Source organism: Cebus imitator, unplaced genomic scaffold (genome assembly GCF_001604975.1).
Source record: "Cebus imitator isolate Cc_AM_T3 unplaced genomic scaffold, Cebus_imitator-1.0 Scaffold92, whole genome shotgun sequence".
NCBI classification, from domain to species: Eukaryota; Metazoa; Chordata; class Mammalia; order Primates; family Cebidae; genus Cebus; species Cebus imitator.
Window position 1 is genome coordinate 12,000,218 of NW_016107407.1, and position 20,843 is coordinate 12,021,060.

Here is a 20,843-nt window from a genome sequence, read left to right on the forward strand (position 1 = left end):
CTGTTTTAACATTTACTCCTCGTTGATCTAAGAACACCCTGGTCACAAGGCTGAATTAATAAAGTCACATTTGGGGAAAAGTACATAGCATAAACATTATTTTTGATGAGAATTTCAGCTGAAGGATGAGCAGAACGGTTGTCAAGAAATAAGAAAATCTTGCAGTCACCATCTGGTCTAGCGTCCCTGCAGTGAGCATGCATCACTGGCACACTCTGACTGGTGAAACCAATCAGAAAAGATGTCCCTAGTGACCCTTGCCTTTTGTTAGTATAATAATGTACTGGTAAGAAAGTCACTAATTCACTGCTTGAAAGGAGCAAGGATGCAAGCAGTTTTCTATTACAGCAAATTTACACTTATGTGTGCTTGCTGCATTAGCACATTCTAGCACAGTTATTCTGTCCTTGGCATCCTTAATTCTGTAAGGACTGTTTCATTGCCTGTAGTCCGTGTGTTTCTGGGGTAATAACACAAAAACAGTGATGTTTTATCAGCATTATAGACTTGTTCTGGCATCAGATTTTCATCAATGATGACTCTGGCAAATTCATCAATGAATTTCTCTGCTGCTTTATGACAACCAGATGCTCTATCACCACAAATCTTTAACAATTTAATGCTGTGTCTTCTCTTAAATTTCTGCTACCAGCCTGTTGAATATTTATAGTTTCCTTCAATTTTTTTTGGTTGATGATAGATCTTTGTTTGTTTTATGGTCAGCATACCATGAAGTGGTGTGCATTCGCTGCGATGCTGATGGATCCTCCTTTTCAATACACAATCAAAATCTTCACATTTAGTTTTATGCAGTATTTTTTTTATTAATGTCCATTCATCACTTTCAGCACAGAACTGCAATAGTTTATCTTTCTGTTTCCTCAGGTCATTTATGGTCATCTTTTTTCCCTTGGGAGCACTGAATAAAATGTGTGTCATGTGCCTGCATTTTAACTTCACCTTGTCACATGAAGTCGAGTGTGAAATGTAATTTTCCACTTGTGGTGTCACTTGTGGTGTCAGCACTCAGAAAGTTTCAAATTTTGGAGCATTTCAGATTCTGCATTTTCAGATTAGGGACATTCAACCTGTACTGTGATTATAACCTTTTCTGGAACTAGAGTCTTTGCAGATGTAATCAAGTGAAGAGTTTATACTAAATCAGGGTGGGCTGGACATCAGTAACTGCTTTCCTTCTAAGGAGACAGCGATCTGAACACACAAAGACACAGGGAGAAGGCTATGTGAAGATGGAGGCAATGAAAAATCACTGGAGTGATGAAGCCACAAGTCAAGGATTGCTGGGAGTTATCAGCAGCTGAGAAGAGGGGCAAGGAGGGATTCTTCCCTGGAGCCTTCAGAGGGAGAATAGTTCTGATGACACCTTAATTTCAGACTTCTAGCCTCCAAAACTATAAGACTATACATTTTGGTTGTTTTAAGCCACAGAGTTTTTGGTACTTTGTTATGGCAGGTGTGAAAAACTAATACTATCACCTAGGTAGTGTTGTTTCATTTCTACAGGTAGTCTGACAGAGAACCATGACTTAGAACACTTATGTTTACTCATTAATATTTTGAGCAATGAAACTCAACCATTGCCTATTCCCAAGTACATTCTCTGCAATTCTCAAATATGAAAAGTATTGGTTCCCTTCCTTTTTATTAGAAATAAGACTCATCAGCCTTGTAGAACCACTATTTTCCAACTGTTAGCCTCATCCTTTAGAAAGCATCTCACTCAGCACCTGCAATCAGTACTCCCTCTCAAACTCAGTAAAAGCCAATCCCAACCCAATGCCAGCATCTCCTGTTTTCTCCAGGTTCAATTGCTCTCCTAGAAATGTGACCCTGAAGTAGTTTTCTCTTTACCAGGTGAAATGCTACCTGTGAGATATGTTATAACCTCCAAGGTTTGCTGTGTCTGCACATACTCATTTGAATTACAATCTGCTTTAAAGAAAGCTGTGATATTTTTAGATACAATCATTAAAGCCAAGAAAGAATTGGTATTTGTGTTCATGAGATTATATATTCATACACTTTTTGTAAGTCTGACATCATGTCATTAGATCTATCTTTTCTCTAATTCTTCTTCTATGTGTTATTATTTTAAATGCAGTTCTATTTTATTATTTCTTTTTATTCCCTATTACACTTGCCAGTGATTCTTCTAAAAATACATCACATTTTACTACAATTTTCCACAACAGAAAGAATATCACTTTACCCCACAATGGATTCACTCCCAGATAAATGGATTACTGTTAATTTTATGTCATCCTTAATGAACTAAAACTCTTACTATTAAATTTTATTAATTATATATTATGGTAAAGTAGCTACTAACAAAGGTATTTTAAATGAGTATTTATATGCAGAGATTTATTATAATTACCTAAGCCTAGAAAAAGGAACAAGAAGAGTTTCACTCACAAATTGCAAAATGACAGTCCAAGAGCTGAAGAGGACTTACTAATGTGCTCTGTTAGGCATGCAGAAAGGTTTTATTTTTATTTATTTATTTATTTATTTATTTATTTATTTGAGACAGAGTCTTTCTCTTTTGCCCAGGCCAGTGCGCAGTGGTGGGATCTCACCTCACTGCAACCTTCAGGCTTTGTGTTCAAGTGATTCTCCTGTCTCAGCCTCCTGAGTAGCTGGGACTACAGGTGTATGCCACCATGCCTCAGTAATTTCTGTACTTTTAGTAGAGATGGGGTTTCACCATGTTGGCCAGGCTGGTCTTGAACGTCTGACCTCAAGTGATCCACCCACCTTGGCCTCCCAAAGTGCTGGGATTACAGGCATAAGCCACAGTGCCCAGCCACAGAATGGTTTTAAAAGACAATATGGAATAGTTTCAACATTTAAAATTTAGGAGATTTTACCAAAATAAATTCTTATTTCTGTCTTTTGGGAAAAATTCAGAAAAGACTATTCTGGGCCCACATTCTTGCATGGTAGCAGTTGGCTAGAGCTGGGTAAGAGCAGCACCCTTTGGAATGAGGCATGTGCTCTCCCATTCACCACAGGCCCACCACTCGCTACTGTCTGGCCCAGGACACCTCATCGACTTATGTTACCTGTCTGATTTCTATAGGCCTTGGAGTTGGAGACCATTAGTATAGTGGACTATGAAGTCATTTCATTTTACTTCCCTCTCTGTAAAGTATCTTTGTATATTTTTGCTTAGTCCATTACAATACTCTTAAAATATCAAGGAGGGAAGAAAAAGAGACAATGAAATTGAGAGACAAGGAGAGAGTTCAGATTGCAGACTATTCTTAGAAATCATCTTAATGCATTGTGTGGCAGTACCCGAAAGGAAGAGATTGATGGAACTAGAATTCTCCAGCCTCCTCCCAACAGAGAGGTCAAGTAATTTGCCTCAGGTAACATAGCTAGCTGCATAGCCCTGCTTGTGATTAAATGTATGATCTTCTATCTTCTGCAATGTGATGGACTAGGGAGACTAAACCACCCTCCTACTGAAAACAACCAAAATCGTTCAGTAAGAGAATGACTATAATAGTCACAGCAGCTAATGGGTATGTAGCAGTTATTTTGGGCTAGGTACACAGCTCTTACAATCTATGGGATGTATACAGGTAAAGAAATCTAGTCATAGAGCATTCAAGTAATACAACGCCATGGCTGAATTATGGGTTTGAGTTTACAATTAGACTTAGAGGACCCAAATAGCCTTTAATCAAATACTCCGCTTACTTAATGTTATAGAAGGATACCAGATACATTAGGTGAAGCATCATTCTCACTGACTGACCCAGCATGAGGCCAAATACACAATTCTCCCACCTGCTTACCCACATGCTAAGCCACAGAGACAACAGGCAAGGTGTGTGGGTCACCTTGACACACAGAAGCCACAGCCTCCATATGTAACCAATCTTTTAAACCCCTCTAGTTATGAGGACTCACGTGCTGTGTGCCAGCTAACACCTCCCAGGACACAAGTGTTGCCTGTCACACAACAAAAACATAGACACTACCTTCCCTGCTTATCTGAGTTCCACTGGTTTCTGCAGGCCTGCATCAACCCAAGCCTGATATAACTCTTTACTCACAGATAACTTGTCCAAATGCCAAGGTGCCAAACCCTGGCCATTGCTGCTTCCATTTTGAAGGCCATACAAGGTCAAGGAGTAAGAGACCGAACCTGGAACCTGCCTAAGGTAACAAGAGAGACTAATAGGAGCCCTTACTGGAAGCCAAGACCCTAGAGAGATACACAGGCAGGGTAAAGGCAAAGTGGAAATAAACTTGCCCTGCAGAAGGGAACAGAAAAGAAACCTGTTGTATCAATCTTGGTCCTGGGTGAAAGGAGAAAAAGTTTCTTCCTATAATTCCTAACTACAAGCCCACCAATCAAGGTTGATAGCTCTCATTCATACCACTGGACAGCAATAGTGTGTCAGGATGGCTGTGACTCAAGATAGTGTCCTAAGGTCATTGTATTGTGCAGGAGAAAGGTAAAGATCATGACTAATTTCATTCATTCATGCATTCATTCATTTTCATTCATTCATTCATTCATTCATTTATTGAGAAAGGGTCTCACTCTGTCGCCTAGGCTGGAGTGCAGTGGTGCAATCTTGGCTCACCACAACTTCTGTCTCCCAAGGTTCAAGCAATTCTCCTGCCTCAGCCTCCCAAGTAGCTGGGATTACAGACATGTGCCACCACGCCTGGCTAATTTTTGTATTTATGCTAGAGATGGGGTTTCACCATGTTAGACAGAGTGGTCTCAAACTCCTGACCTCAGGTAATCTGTCTGCCTCAGCCTCCCAAAATGCTGGAATTGTAGGCATAAGCCACTGCACCCAGCTAATAATGACTAATTTTAGACTTTATTAAATATAGTATATTTCTAGAATAACCATAAGTAGACCATTTAATTTTCACAGTAGTATTCCAGAGGAAGGCAAGAGAAAAAAGGAAAAAACAAGAGTTTTACAAATAGAAAATACAAAACAAGATGACAGGTATAAGCCCAAATGTATCAAAAGTTATAATAAAAATGGACTGCACTCTACACTTAGACACAAAGATTAATGGGCTAGATTAACAAAAATCCAGTGACATATGTGTAAGAACACTAAAAAAGAACCACTAAAATGTTTAAAAGGGAAATTCTATACGAGGCAAATAACCAAAGAAAAACTGGTATTCATTCCTTTCTTTCTCCCTTCCTCTCTTCTTTCTATTACTTCTTTGTCTTTAAGGAAGTTGCCCCACTGAGAATGGAGGGGGAGAAAATCAAATGCAGTAAAATCCTGACAATTTGGGGATCTGGGTGAAGGACATATTAGAGCATTTGTATTCCTTATAAAGTTTTTCTGCAAGCTTGAAATTATTCTACTCTAAAACAGAGGCGAGAGTGGATATAATTACTACATTCATATAAAAAAGAAGTGTTTAACATAGAAAACATTACTAGAGTTGTATAAAGTCCCTTACTAAATATGAGGAAGAAATGATTAAATTCAACATAACAGAACCTCAAAATGAAGAGAAAATTGATAGAACTATAAGTTGACAGATCGACCCCTTGTAATGACACATTTTAAATCTCTCTCTGTCATTTATGGATCTGGCAAAGAAAAACATCCAGAAAGGATAAAATATTAAAGCAATACAATTAACAAGCTTGATCTAATGAACATAAAATATTGCCTGCACTAACTAGATAATACATATTAATTTCAAGCACAGAAAAAAACATAAATTAAAAAGCACCAGTCACATATTGGGACATAAATTTTCAACACATTTCAGGGAATACATATCACACAGACCACATTCTCTGAATAAAATGCAATTAAAAGCAAAAAGATAGGAAAACTAGAAATTAGAAAAATCCCAATTCAACACAATTTACCACTAAAATAAGCATAATACAATGTATAAATATTTAGAACTGAATGATAGTAGGTGGGTGCAGTGCCTCATGGCTGTAATCCCAATACTTTGGGAGGCTAAGGTGGGAGGTCACTTAAGGTCAAGAGTTTAAGACCACCTTGGCCAACATGGCGAAACCCCGTTTCTACTAAAAACGCAAAAAATTAGCCAGGTATGGTGACGTGCATTTGTAGTCCCAGATACTCAGGAGACTGAGGCAGGTGGATCGCTTAAACTCAGGAAGTAGAGGTTGCAGTGAGCCAAGATCACACCACTGCACTCTAGCCTGAGTGAAAGAGGGAGACTCTGTCTCAAGCAAAGAATTAAAAAACTGAGGTTGCGGTGAGCCAAGATCGCGCCATTGCACTCCAGCCTGGGCAACAAGAGCGAAACTCCGTCTCAAAAAAAAAAAATTAAAAAACTGAATGATAATAATCTAATGATCCTCATCATTTAGTTGAGGAAACCATGGAACAAACCCAACCAACCATTACTCCTTATATTTTATAGTCACAGTTTTTGAGGTACAGGTGGTTTTTGGTTACATGGATAAGTTATTTTAGTGGCAATTTCTGAGATTTTGGTGCACCCATCACTTGAGCAGTATACACTGTACCCAATATCAAGCCACCATTACTTTTACTTATTAAATTTCACTTGTCAATTTTTCAAATTTTCTTCTGCTTTCAGCTTCTTCTGTTATTGATTTCTGATTTTATTTCCTCAAAGTCAGAGAATATACTTCGTATGACTTTATGCCTTTTAAGTCTCCTGAGGTATGTTTTATATCCTGACATATCATTTATCCTGGAAAATGTTCCCTCTGCATTTGAAATGAATGTATATTTTGATGATTTGGGGTGGAGTATTCTATAGATGTCTGCCATATCTACTTGGCTCAAGTCTTCTATTTCCTTCTTAATCTACTGCCGAGTCGTTCTGCCCATTATTAAAAGTGGGGTCTCCAATTATTATATTTGTATTGCCTATTTCTCCCTTTAATGCACCTAGTTTTTATTTAATGTTTTTTGTGCTCTGTTGTTAGATACATGTATGTTTTCAATTCTTGTATCTTCCTGATGAATTGACCCCTTTATTATTATAAACTCTCCCTCTTCGTCTCTAGCAACAATCTGTCTATGCTAGAGCTGCTCTAGCTCTCTTTTGGTTACTGTTTGCATAGCATAGCTTTTTTCTTCCTTTTATCTGTAAACTGTTTGTTTCGTTCAATAAAAATCATTTTTCTTTGTAGACTGCATATCCTTGGATTATATGTTTTAAATCTATTCTGCCAATCTTTACCTTTTGATTGAAGTGTTTCATTTATAGTCAGGGTAATTATTGATAAAGTATAATTTATGTCTGCTCTCTTGCCTTTTTAGTCTACATTTTTAAATATATTTTTTCTTTTTTTTTTTTTGCACCTCCATTACTGTCTTTTGTTTTAAATTTACATTTTCCAGTATGACATTTTAATTCCCTGTTGTTTATTTTACTGTATATTTTCTGTTATTTTCTTAGGGTTACTCTGGGGATTACAATTAACATATTAACCTAAAAAATAATCTAGTTCTTAGAAAAAAGGAAATTCTGACACACTATTGGTGGGAATATAAATTTAGTACAGCCATTAGGGTACAAAAGATAGAAAATCCTTAAAAACTTAAAAATAGAACTCATTACTGTGATTTAGCAATGTTTCTATGGTGTATGTATATTTCAAAAGGAAATAAAATCAGTATGTTGGAGAGACATCAGCACTCCCATGTTTATTGCAGTAAACTCCCATGTTTATCCACAACGGCCAAGACATGAAACCAGCCTGAATGTTTATCAGCAGATAAATAAATTTTTAAAATGTGGTATATATACGCAAATGTAATACTATTCAACAATAAAAAAAGAGTGAAATCCTGTCATTTGTGACAACATGGATGAAGCAGAGGACATTATGTTAAGTGAAATAAGCTAGGCACAGAAAGACAAATACCACCTGATCTCATTCATATGTGGAATTTAAGAAAAGTTGATCCCATAGAAGTTGAGAGTATAGTAGTGATTACCAGAGGAGATAGATGGGAAGGGGCAGGAAAGGATTCAGAGATGTTGGTCAACAGGTATAAAATTAGTTAGATATGAGGAATACGTTCTGATGTTTTATTTCACAGTAGGATGACTACAGTAAATAATGTATTACATATTTCAAAATTGCTAGAAAAGAGGATTTTGAATGTTCATATCACAAAGAAATGATCAATGTTTAAGGTGATGGGTATGCTCATTACCCTGATTCAATTATTACAGAATATATACATGTATCAAAGCATCGCATAGTATCCATAAGTATGTACAATTATTATGTCAGTCAAAACATAAAAACTTTTTAAAATCTACTTCTGATTAACACCAACTTAATTTTCAAAATATAAGAAAACTTTTCTTCTGTATATCTCTATTTCCTCCCCTTCTTTTGTGCTACTATTGTCAAACAAATTACATTTTTCTACATCATAAGCTCTTGAATACCTTCATAATTATTGCTTTATATAGTTGTCTTTTTAAATCATGTAAGGGTAGAGAAGAGGTACAAACAAAAGTACATTGATATTCATTGGGTTCAGTGGCTCACGCCTTTAATTCCAGCACTTTTGGGAGGCTGAGGCAAGCAGATCACTTGAAGCCAGGAGTTCGAGACCAGCCTGGCCAATGTGGTGAAACCCTGTTTCTACTAAAAATACAAAAAAATATCTGGGCATGGTGTTGCTTGCATGTCATGTAGTTTTAGCTACTCTGGGGGCTGAGGCATCAGAATTGCTTGAACCCAGTAGGTGGAAGTTGCAGTGTGCTGAGTCCATGCCACTGCACTCCAGTGTGGGTGACAGAGCAAGACTATGTTTCAAAAAAACAAAAAAAGTACATTGATAAGTACATTGATATTGCCTTTTATATTTACATATTTAGTTACCTTTATTGTTATTATTCATATGGATTTGAGTTTGTCAAGTGTATTCTTAATTTCATCCTGAGTTTGTATTTTTTGAGGGCAGGTATAGTAGGAATGAATTCTCTCATTTGTATCTAAAACATCTCAATTTCTGCTTGCTTTTTGAAGGATGGTGTTTCTTGAGATAAATTTCTTGGTTGACAATTTTTTTCTTTTAGCACTTGGATGTCGTTCTACTGCCATCTGGTTTCCATGATTTACAATAAAAAGTCAACTATTAATGTTATTGGGGGTCATATGTGCTGAGTCAAGTTTCTCTTGCTGCTTTTATCTGTCTGACTTTCAACACTGATGTGCCTAGGTTTTGACCTCAGAGTTTGTCCAGCTTGGAATTTGCTAAGCCTTTTATATATATAGATGAATGTTCTTCATTAAATTTGGAAGCTTCCTGCCATTATTTTGTAAAATATTCTTTCTGCTTTCTTGTTCTTTCTCCTCTCCTGAAACACTGATTGTGAATTATGCATATGTTAGTATTCTAATGATTCCAGTTGAATTCTGAAACTTTTTTACTTTATTTTTTAATTTTCTGTTCCTCAGACTAGAAAATTTCAAGTGACTTCTTTTTAAGTTCACTGTTTTCTTTTACCAGCTCAAATTTTCTGCTGAAATACTTTCATATCTTCTTACATTTCAACTAAACAATTTCTGTTTTATAATTCTTATCTTTTTATTACACTTTATCTTCACCAAAAGGTTAAGGCAATTATCTTTTTATTGATATGATCTAATTGGTGAGGCATCATTCTCATTCTTTCCTTGAATTATTTAAACATTATTAACTCTTTGAACATGTTTATAATAACTGATTTAAAGTCTTTGTATAGTATATCTAACATCTGGTCTTCCTCAGTGACAGTTTCTATTGATTGTTTTTCTTTCCCTGTATATAAACCATACTTTTCTGTTTTTGTTTTATAATTTTTGCTGAAAATTAGACATTTCAAATGATAACATGTAGCAATCCTGGAAATCAAATCACCCCTCATTCCGTATGAGTTTGTCATTGTTGCAGATTATTGCTGCTGCTCTTCATGTTTGTTTAGCAACTTTCTGGACAAATTCTGTAAAGGCTGTATTCTTTCTTGTGTGCAGCCCTGAAGTCTCTGCTGAGTATGCTAATGATTGAACAGAGATTCCTTAAATTCCTTGAACCAACAAGCCTCCCAGCCTTTGCCAAGGAACTCTGGGTATGTGCTACAGCGTGCCTTTTATGCTGCATCAATATAAAAATCTGCCTTAGACTTCACTTTCTATTTGTACAGAGCTTCAAAGTAAACCAGAAGTGAGAGACGAAAATCTTCCTGGATCTTTCCTGAGTTTGTACACAGCCCTTCACTGGCATATAGTCTTCTAGGTTCCCAGGAATAGGCAAGAGCTTTTCAAGGTGCCATGCGGGTAACTTATTCCCATGTTTTGTTTTTTTGTCCTTTACGTCTTTTGATCAGCCTCCTGTGTGTCCCAACTTCTATCCCCACCTTGTTTGACATCCCCTTCTTGTGATGTCAAACAATCTTCACACTGTTTCTGATAAACACCCTGGGGATAAGCAAAAGCGAGATCTGAGTTAGGTCAAATAGAGACAGATCCTCAAAGTGGAGCTTTTATCGGGAACAGCCACATAGGTCAAATAGTAACAATTTTCTGGGGCTGGAGCTTTTGGAGCAGCTCCAAACCTGTTCTCTCCTTCTCCCTAGTAGCTGTGAGGCTGCTGGTTTTTACGGTTACCATGGTTACAAGGCTGTTAGTTTTCAAAGCTTCTGTGGAGCAGGTGGGAAGAGGACAGAGCAAGTTAAAATGTCCCAAAGCTCACTATTTTTACTGATATTACACTGTTTTTCTTGAATAGATATGCCTTCAGATTGTTATAAACCTTTGGTTAATTTTCAAAGTTTTGAAATAGTTTATTTTTCTCCACTTTTGTTAACGTTCTTACTGCTTTTACACAGAAATGGATTTTTTTGGAGGTTCTTACTCTGCCATCCCAGATGTGCTTCTGCCACTTATTTTTAATTGGCTTTCCACTTTATTGATTTACAGGAGTTTCTATATAACATTTTGATTGATTCTGGATACAAATCATTGGTTACATATATGCTTTGTGAGTATCTTCTCCCAGTTTGTGTCTTGCTTTTCACTCTGTGAGAATCTAATCTCGTATTTCAGTGCTCCATTGAATAATTTTGTCATGAAGAAAAGGATTAAACACTTGGGTTCACCTGCCAGGTAGTCAAGAGGATCTATTGACTGCAGTAGAAAGGGCTGTGAAGTGGGAATTCATGATCATTATCATGAATTTTGCTTATACTGTCATGCAGTATAAGCAAAATTCCTTATATCATGTTATTCTAGCTGTATGTTTTGTGACTTGATGATTTTCAATTATTGTTGTTTTAAAAGCTATGCTGTTTTAAAAGCTATGCTGTATTCAATAGTAATAGAGATACTATGTTTTGCTGGAGGTATAGATAATTTCCAATTGTTTATGCTAAGAAACAATGCTAGAATATCTTTGCATATTTGTTTCTAGATTTATTGTAAATATTTCTGAAGATTTGAATCTGAGAAATGAAATGCATGACCCAAATGACATAAACTTTCTATTATTTCTATAGAGTGGCCAATTGCCTTCCAAAAAGGCTACATCAAGCTATACTTTCACCTGGAGTTTAAAGAAATGTGTTTTCCTGCATCTTCACCAAAAAATTGAGATAAACATTCTAATTTTGAGAGTTGAATGGCAAATGTCTATTTAAAGGTTCTAGTTTGTATTTCTTTAATCACTTGTGAGATTGGTAATCTTTTCATTTGTCCATTTTTATCTTCTTATCCATGAATTGTTTATAACCTTCAGCTATTTTATCTTGCTGATTGGTCTTTGCTTGTTAAAGATATTGTAAGCTAGACACAGTGGCTCATGCCTGTAATACCAGTACTTTGGGAGGTTGAGATGGGAGAATTACTTGAGACAAGGAGTTCAAGGTTACAGAGGGCTATGACTGCGCCACTGTATCCCAGCCTCGGCAACAGAATGAGATTCTGTCTCTAAATAATTTTAAATATTTTTCTCAATCTTATTGTTCACATTTTAATTCTTTTATATTAATTTTTAAAGTGATTTAATTATATATTTCTAGAATTTTTGTCTTCTTTAAAAAGGCCTATTTCAACTTGAAGTTATAAAAATGCTTTCCTATATTTCCTTCTAATAATTTTATAATTTTGCATTGTAATGTTGTTTTCTCATTTTTATAGAGTGACAAATTACTCTCCCAAGGGTTTTAGTCTTTTCTTAAATCCCTCTCTTATAAACATATAAGAGCTTAATAGTGACTCTAGTGCTCTATAAGAGCTTCTCTGTTTTTTCAAATGTGTGGGAAATTGGCTGGTAATCATTTACTAAGTTGTCCACTCTTTATCTCAGATTTGAAAGACTGCTTGTGACAAAACTAACTCCCTGAGGTTGCAACAGTCTGCCTCGGGCCTCCTTGGTTCTCACTGATCACTATGTCTATTTCTGAGCTGCTGCCTTCCTGTTTTATTTGCTATAGCTTTATGGTGTGTTTTCCTACCTGGCTGAGAAGCTCCAACCCTTGCTGTGTTCTTTTTCATAAATGTCTTTGTTACTATTGTGCATGTGTCTGTTTCATGTGATCTTTAGAATAAACTTCAGGATTCTAACAAAAATTCTGATGAGAATTTCATTAGGGTTGTATTTATCAGTAACTTTAAGACAGATTTAGTGTTCTAATAATGTTAGATATTCCCATCCAAGACACACTCACACTCTCTTTCTCTCTCTCCCCCCCTCTCTCTTTATGTTCTGTAGGTATTTTTAGTTTTTTTAATACAGTACAACATTTCCTTTTTTTTTTTTTTTTTTTAATGGAGGCCCTCTCTGTCACCCAGCCTGGAGAATAGTGGCATGATCTCGGCTCACTCCAACCTCTGCTTCCCAGGTTCTAGCAATTCTCATGCCTCAGCCTCCTGAGTATCTGAGATTACAGGCACCCACCATCATACCCAGCTAATTTTTGTATTTTTAGTAGAAACAGGGTTTCACCATGTTGGCCAGGCTGGTCTCAAACTCCTAACCTCACATGATCTGCTTGCCTTAGCCTCCCAAAGTGCTGGGATTATAGGCATGAGCCATCATGCCCAGCCTAGTTCTAACATTTCTTATTAGGTCTTTTAGGGATGAGTTGCTAATTGCAAATGGCATTATTTTATTCATTACATTCTCTAACTGGGAATCATAGATGCAATCAATATTGTATGTCCTTGTTTCCAACCATATTCGTTAATTTTCTTTTAAGTCACAATAGTTTTCCAGATTAATTACCTGATTATTTTTCTTGATTTATTTGAACCTCCAAAAAACATTAAATGCTAACAGTGATAATGGTAATCTTTGTCTTTTTACCAATTATAGTAGAGATAGCTCTTAACTGTTTCATCCTCAGGTTTATTGTGGGATTTAAGGGAGTTCTCTTCTACTTTTAGTTTATAAACAATGTTTTAAATGTTTTAAATGATTGTCCCAATTGAAGATTGAATTGGCTTTTTTCATTTATTGATGTAGTAAATTTGATTAATAGGAATTGTAATGTTGAATCACCTTTTTATTCATGAAATGAAACCTATTTTTTGTCATGCATTTTTAATATACCACTGGATTTGATTTATTAATATTTAATTTGTGTACTTGCATTTATATTCTCAAATTGGATTATAATTTTCCTTTGAGTGTCATTCTTGTCCTCAGGGATATGCTAGCTGTATAGAATAAACAAAGAAGCCTCTACTTTTTTGATATTCTTCAACAGTTTATAATAATTATTATCCTGATATTCTTCAACAGCTTATAATAATAATTATCTGCTCTTGTAAGTTTTACAGAACTCATTCATAAACTGGTCCTGTTTTCTTTGGGAGAAGGTGTTGATAGTTAACTACTTTCCATCATCTACTACAGTTAATAATTTAAACAAATTCTATAACTCTTTCTAAGTTATGTTTTAAGACTATTATTCCTTTCATCTGGATATTTTAACTTTGAGTGCCTCCAAGGAGAAAGATAGATCAAAAAAGAAACAAACAAACCTAAATATTTCAAACAAATAAGCTGAAGAGTATTTCTTGGGATTAAAGATAACATTGTTTCTTTCTCCTTCATTATAGAAATAATCTCAGTTCAGATGAATACTTAGAGGAGCTATGATTCAAACTAATTTCTCTATTAAGAAACAGCAGTACCAGCCAGCTTCAAATGTGTCTTATTCAATACTAAAATGTCTTTAAATTGCCATAAGCCCATTTATACTGATTATACAGTTTCTTAAATTTTAGATTAAAAAAATCATTCAACAACAGACAAACAATAACCAAAAAAAAAATGGTGCTTGAACTTAGGTGCATGTCTTGAGTTTCCTTATAAAGTGATGATCACTGCTTTAGAGATGTGGACATGTCAATGATATCATGAGATCCAAAAACATGCAGTTAATATAATATATTCTAGAGCTGCCACAGTGTCATCAGAAAGAGCCCGTGTTGACTGTGGTTGTTTCCACAGTGCCCCCTGTAATGTCCATCCACTTTCTACCTGTTGCGTGGCTGAACACCAACTAAACCAATCAAGCTAATCTCGTCTACTTTGCTGCTGGAATTGGTTCCGGTCACCTGAACCTAAGCAAATCATCCCACTGCATCTTTCTGTAACCTTTATGAGGTTGCACTGTTGGAATTCTGCTCTGGTTTTGAATTATCATATTTCTGTCCCTGTACCTCCAGAGTTCCAGATAACTTTTTTTTTTTTTAAGACAGGGTCTCACTCTATCACCCAGGCTGGAGTGCAGTGGTGTGATCTCAGCTCACTACAACCTCTACCTCCTCAGCTCAAGTGATTATCGTGCCTCAGCCTCCTGAGTAGCTGGGATTATAGGTGTCCACCATCACGCCCAGCTAATTTTGTTTATTTTTAACAAAGAGGTTTTTGCCATGTTGCCCAGGCTGGTCTCAAACTCCTGAGCTCAGTCAATCCACCTGCCTCAGCCTCCCAAAGTACTAGGATTACAGGTGTCAGTCACCATGCCCAGCACAAACAACTTTTTAGTAGCCCCATCAGTGGACTACAGAATGGGGTTTTGTCAGTGATCTCTTCTACTTCTTTGGGAAAGGACATGACAAAGACACTAATCTCCTGTTTTATTAGTTTTCACACCACTATAAAGAATTGCCTGAGACTGGGTAATTTATTTAAAAAAGAAAAAAAGGCTTAATTGACTCACGGTTCTGCATGGCTAGGGAGGTCTCAGGAAACTTACAATCATCGTGGAAGGGGAAGCAAACACTTCCTTTTTCACAAGGCAGCAGGAGAGAAAGAACATACAGGGGAAATGTCAGACACTTATAAAATCATCAGATCTTGTTAGAATTCACTATTACAAGAACAACATAAGGGAAACCATCCCATAATTCAATCACTTCCCTCCCTAAATACATGGGGATTACAAGGATTACAATTCAAGATGAGACTTGGGTGAGGAAACAGAGCCAAGCCGTATCACCTGTGCTCAGGCACAGGCTTTAGAAGCAACAGCTCAAGTTAAAGAATAGGAGCATCTGGTTTCTGACATTGTCTAGATAAGATAGAAACTTTAATTTGTGCTTTTAGAGATGGGATTCAGGGATTATAAATGATGCTTAAATTATATCCAAGATAAAGTGCATTTTCCTGGAAGAGGGTCTATTGCTTTTGTTAGATTCGCCAAGAGACAAGGAATTAAAAGGCTTAAGAACTTTGGTATTATGGCCCATCATCCTTGAATTCAGAGAAAACTGCATAGACAGTAACGAAAGGCTCACAAGAATCAGGAGAGCAGAGGCAGATTTGTACTGCTGGTAAGAGATGGGTTGTAAATAAATCTCAGCAGGTCTGGCAGTGGTTCTCAGCCTTGGCTATGCTTCAGAACTTCCTGGAGAATTTACAAAAACTCTGTGCTGAGAAAAATGCCTAGATGAGTTGAATGAGACCCACATTGGTATCTGGGTTGGTGGTGGTTGTGTGTGTGTGTGTGTGTGTGTGTGTGTGTGTGTGTGTGACTTAAGGACTGTCATCAAGAGAACTTTAACCAGATTCACCCAGAGAGTTTGTTTCTCACCTTCGGTTCTGCAGTTCCAGAACAGATCAGCTCATAACTCCTCCAGACAAACATTCTCTTCCCTCCAAGTGGATAGGGTCAGACAATTTATATCTCTAAAAAAAGTTACTTTGGAGAATAATTACTTGGGGTGGAATTACAATTCGGTGTTTACTCACAGACACCAATGTTGTACCTGCTCTTGATTTGTGGGATAACATCAGAAGCATGCTTGAGAATAATCTTGAATGATGTTTACTAAGCACTGGGATGTTTCCTGCTGAATAAACATCCTCATCATCATGTTGAGGCTTAACTAATATTTTGAATACCAGGGACTTTTTCCTATTCCCCAAGAGTTTCTTTTTCTTTTGTCTTGTTAATTTTTTCTTTTTTATTTTTCTAATTTTATCCCAAATTTTTTACCACTTCATTTCATCCCCTTACTTCTAGTCATAATCCCTTCTATTATAACTATCTCTACAAATTACTTATATAAGCTAATTATTCCAGGAAGAATTCATTTAGAAAAGCATTTATTTTTAAGATTGCCATTCTCTTTGCAGCCTATAAAACATTATTATAATTAAGAGTAGGCATTATTTAATTTTGATTAGTGATCTAAAAAGTAATCTGCAGAAATGCAAAATATCCAAAATCAGGACACAGTCTGAAATGCAAGTCATGTTAGCAATATACTATGGTAAAATATTTAAAAGAGGTTTATTATCTAGCTATTTTTAGTCTTTATCTTAATTATTTAAAAACCTATTTTTCAAAGCATTAAATAATGCTTCTTGCAGACTCTCCTTTGGTTTCCAACGTAAATAGGCCTTAACTCCTCTTATAGATAACAAAAGCTTGAAATTAACTGCTCCCATTTCCATACTCATTCCAACTTTCCTTCTGGCTCCCCAGTATATATCTTAAGTTCCTGATCTTTCTTCCAAACTCTGCCAGCTAGATTCTGCATTTGTTTTATTTTTAATTATCCTTTTCCCAGGGAATAAGGATTCTTTTTTTTTTAAAGGAAGAAATAACAAACAAGACAAGCTTTATGATGGAAAGCATATCGATCACTGGAATTTAGTACAGGAATTTGTCTGCCAGTTACTGATGGCCAGTTTAAGAACTCAATGACTGTCAGATGGCTTATGTGACAGGTCTAGAAAGCCTGAGAACCCTCATTTCCAGAGTGAGTCTTTAGTCTTGAGGCTCTGGATGCTTGAGGAACTATAGCAGCCTCTCTCAGACCTGTCCTGGCCACCATGGAAATAGATCAGGAGAAAACCACAGACTTAGGAGCACAGAGCCCTGGTGCAAATCCCCTCTCTGCCACTTAATGCTTTGTGATCTCCATACAGGTCACAATTTCTGTGAAGCTCAGTTTCTCATCTGTGAAATGTGATTCCTCATATCTAATCCTAAGGATGTTATAAAAGATTAAGTTCATGTACATACGATCTATGGCTAGTGAGTGGCATTCAATAAACAGAAGTGATCACATTCCCAGAGTCTATCTCACAGAATTTTCTTTCGGCAAATAAAAACTGACTCAAATACCTTTGAGAACACTTTTTTATGTAATTATATTTCCTAATATTTTATAAATCAATAACTGATATTTATTGAATATCTCCATGATACCAGGGCTGCCTGGTTCCTTAATCCAAGCTCTTTCAAGTATTCACCGTGTGACATGAGCAATTCACTTAATTCTTTGTGCCTTTTCCACATCGGTAAAATGGGTATAATAATAGTACCTACATTGCAGGGACTGAGGATAGAGTAGTGAACAAGACAGACCCAGACTTGCTGGTTGTGAGTTTCATGGGTAATAAAACCAAGAGGCATACTTCCTTTCTCTTCAATTGTTTCAGAAATAATCACAATAAGCCCCATGAGTCCAAAATATCACAAAGTAAATTACTCCTTTTAGACAATAAAAGGCCAGATATACTCAATGCTAACTATAGTAATCATTTATATATTAATTAAATTAATCTTCACAATAATCCTATGATGTAGGGACATTTAAGAAACGGGATCTCACTATCTTGCCCAATCTGGTCTCAAACTCCAGGCCTGAAGTGATCCATCTGCCTCATCCTCTCAAAATGCTGGAATTACAGGTATGAACCTCTGTGCCTGGTCTATGGATACTATTATTACTGTTGTTTTCCAGATAAGGAAAATAAGGCATAAGGAGTTAAGTGATTTGCTTTAAGCATTCTGTGAATACAAGCAGAGTTTGGACTACAGACCCGGGCATGTGGCTGCAGAGCCCTCCCTCTTAACCTTTGTTCTGCATGACAGGTGGAGTGAGGTTGGGAGCCAGCCTCATCTTCTTGACCTTCAGATCATGTAGGATGTAAAGGCATGCTTTGCCAGATGCCCCAGACACAGTTGGGACAAATGTCCATGGGTTCTTGGAGAAAGAGGACTGGAGACAAATAATTGCTATCAGTTAAGATCTAAAACTCTCCAACAAGCTGGGAAAGGTAGGCAGAGGGTTCCCCTTCTACTCCTTGCGAAAGGTTTCATGTGTAAAAAGGACTCACTCTGAGATGTACCAGTTTGTTCCAAAAGCTTAAATTACCTTTCTGGGGAGATGGATTTTATCAACAAACAGTAGGCTAAATGAATGTTTTTTTTTTACTGGGGATATAACAAAAAGGGTTGGGCACGGTACTCACACCTGTAGTCCTAGCACTTTGGGAGGCCAAAGCAGGATGATCACTTGGCCCTAGGAATTTAAGACCAGTCTGGTCAACATAGGGAGACCCCATCTCTACAAAAAAAAAAAAAATTGAAAGAATTAGCCAGGCATAGTGGTGCACATCTGTAGTCTCAACTGCTCAGGAAGCTGAGGCAGGAGGATCACTTGAGTCCAGGAGGTCGAGGCTGCAGTGAACTACAATCACACCACTGAACTCCAGTTTAAGTGACAGAGAGAAACCCTGTCTTCAAATAGCTATATATTTCATATACATATGAAAGTAGCAGGGTCTCTTCACTGTGAATTTAATACATGAATTTTTTCTCTGCAGTTGAGGGATTGGGGGTTTGGACTGAAAGATCAAACAAGAAAGAATACATGATCTCCATCCAAGGAACCTAGCAATAAACCCAAGAAGAATGGCTGTGAAGAGAGGACCACCACCCACACTTTGGGCCACACAAGGTCCTGTCTTGACTGTCAAACCCATGCCACCTCCATACAGATGGCACCCATTCTATAATGTAATACTGCTGCCCTGGCCATTGATAGCTGATCCCCAACAACACAAAGTTTTCAAGGCTGATCAGCAGTTCTCCTGGGGGCCTGGCAGAAAGTTTTGCCAGGAAGAAAGCTCCACATGAAACAGCAATTGATAAGCCCAATGGGATTTCCTTTCTTAGGGAGTTTGTACATGGCACATACATAGGAAATTAGAGCAGGCAATGCAAAAGTGAAAACGGAGACACACAGAGAAACCAGAACATAGAGAGGAGTTAGCTATTAGCTACAAGTGCAGATAAAAAAGACAGACTGTGGCTGAGATGCCCTAACCAAGGAGCACCCAAGCTATGATCTCCAAGGTGGGGTTCACAAAATGATCCCTTGTGAGATTAGAAGAAAATATCATAACTCCTATTTACATTGACTTTTTTATCTCATTGCTTTTATCTTATTTGTGTTCATTTAATATGTGTGTGTGAGTGTATATGAAGGAGCATGCTCAAAGTTTTTCGCTGTTGGAATACAGGATCAAAACCCATTTGGAGGCATCTGCAGAAATGCATAGAAAGCAGTAGGCCCTCATTTGTGCAAAGCCAGCCACTACAATGGTGTTGCATCCTGAAAATGTTCCTGGCCATCTCGGGGCACAGGACTGGAGCTGCTAAGATAGTGCTGTGCCCTCTTTCCTCCCTACATGTACTTAATGTCAAAGCCCCACTAACGAGGTGTCCAAGTATGTTTCTGGATATAGCCCAACCAGTGCAGTTGGAGGGTGACCAATTCTTTTTTTTTTTTTTTTTTTTTTGAGACAGGGTCTTACTCTGTCACCCAGGCTATGGTGCAGTGGCACCATTTCAGCTCACTGCAACCTCTACCTTCTAGGCTCAAGCAGTCCTCCCGCTTCAGCCTCCCAAGTAGCTGGTATTACAAGCATACACCATCATTCCCAGCTAATTTTTATATTTGTAGTAGAGATGGGGTTTTGCCATGTTAGCCAGGCTGGTCTAGAAACCCTGACCTCAGGTGATCCACCTGCCTCAGCCTCCCAAAGTGCTAGGATTACAGGCGTGAGCCACCACTTCTGGCCATGGTGACCAATTCTGATCTATCCTGTCACAAGGGCAACGGCGAAGTAATTTGAGAGGCTAAGGAAAGGGGAGATAGGAGACACAAATCTCAAAGGAAAACCCGAGACTTGGGAGGATCCAAGATGGCCGTTTAGGAACAGCTCAGGATTGCAGCTTCCAGTGAAAGCGCAGAGGGTGAGTGGACGCCGCGTTTTTATTGCCCACAGACTAGGAAATTCCCGGGCAGAGGTGCTCCACGGTCACCAGCGCGGCTGTTTCGGCCAGCACGGCTGTGCTGGCCGGCACCGCTGCCTTGCCCCACGTGGCTGCTTTGTCGGCGCCCCAGAGCCGCGGTTCTCCTTACAAAATACGCTGGTCCGGGGGCCCTTTAGGCTGGCGATTGGAGCCACGGGAAGTCGCCCGTACGCCGGCTCAAAAAGGGGACTGAGCAGAGAACCAGGACAGTAGATTCCAGGGGAAAAAAA

General features: G+C 37.6%; 1 protein-coding gene across 1 annotated transcript in view; it reads left to right on the top strand.

The window, feature by feature from the left end:
* LOC108309150 (RNA-binding motif protein, X-linked 2-like) overlaps positions 1-20,826 on the top strand; it is a 58,014-nt gene extending 37,188 nt beyond the window's left edge. The window contains exon 2 of the mRNA XM_037740981.1: positions 20,586-20,826. Within this exon, the coding sequence (XP_037596909.1) occupies positions 20,586-20,826 (241 nt within the window). The remainder of the gene's footprint in view (positions 1-20,585) is intronic.
* The last annotated feature ends 17 nt before the right edge of the window (positions 20,827-20,843 follow it).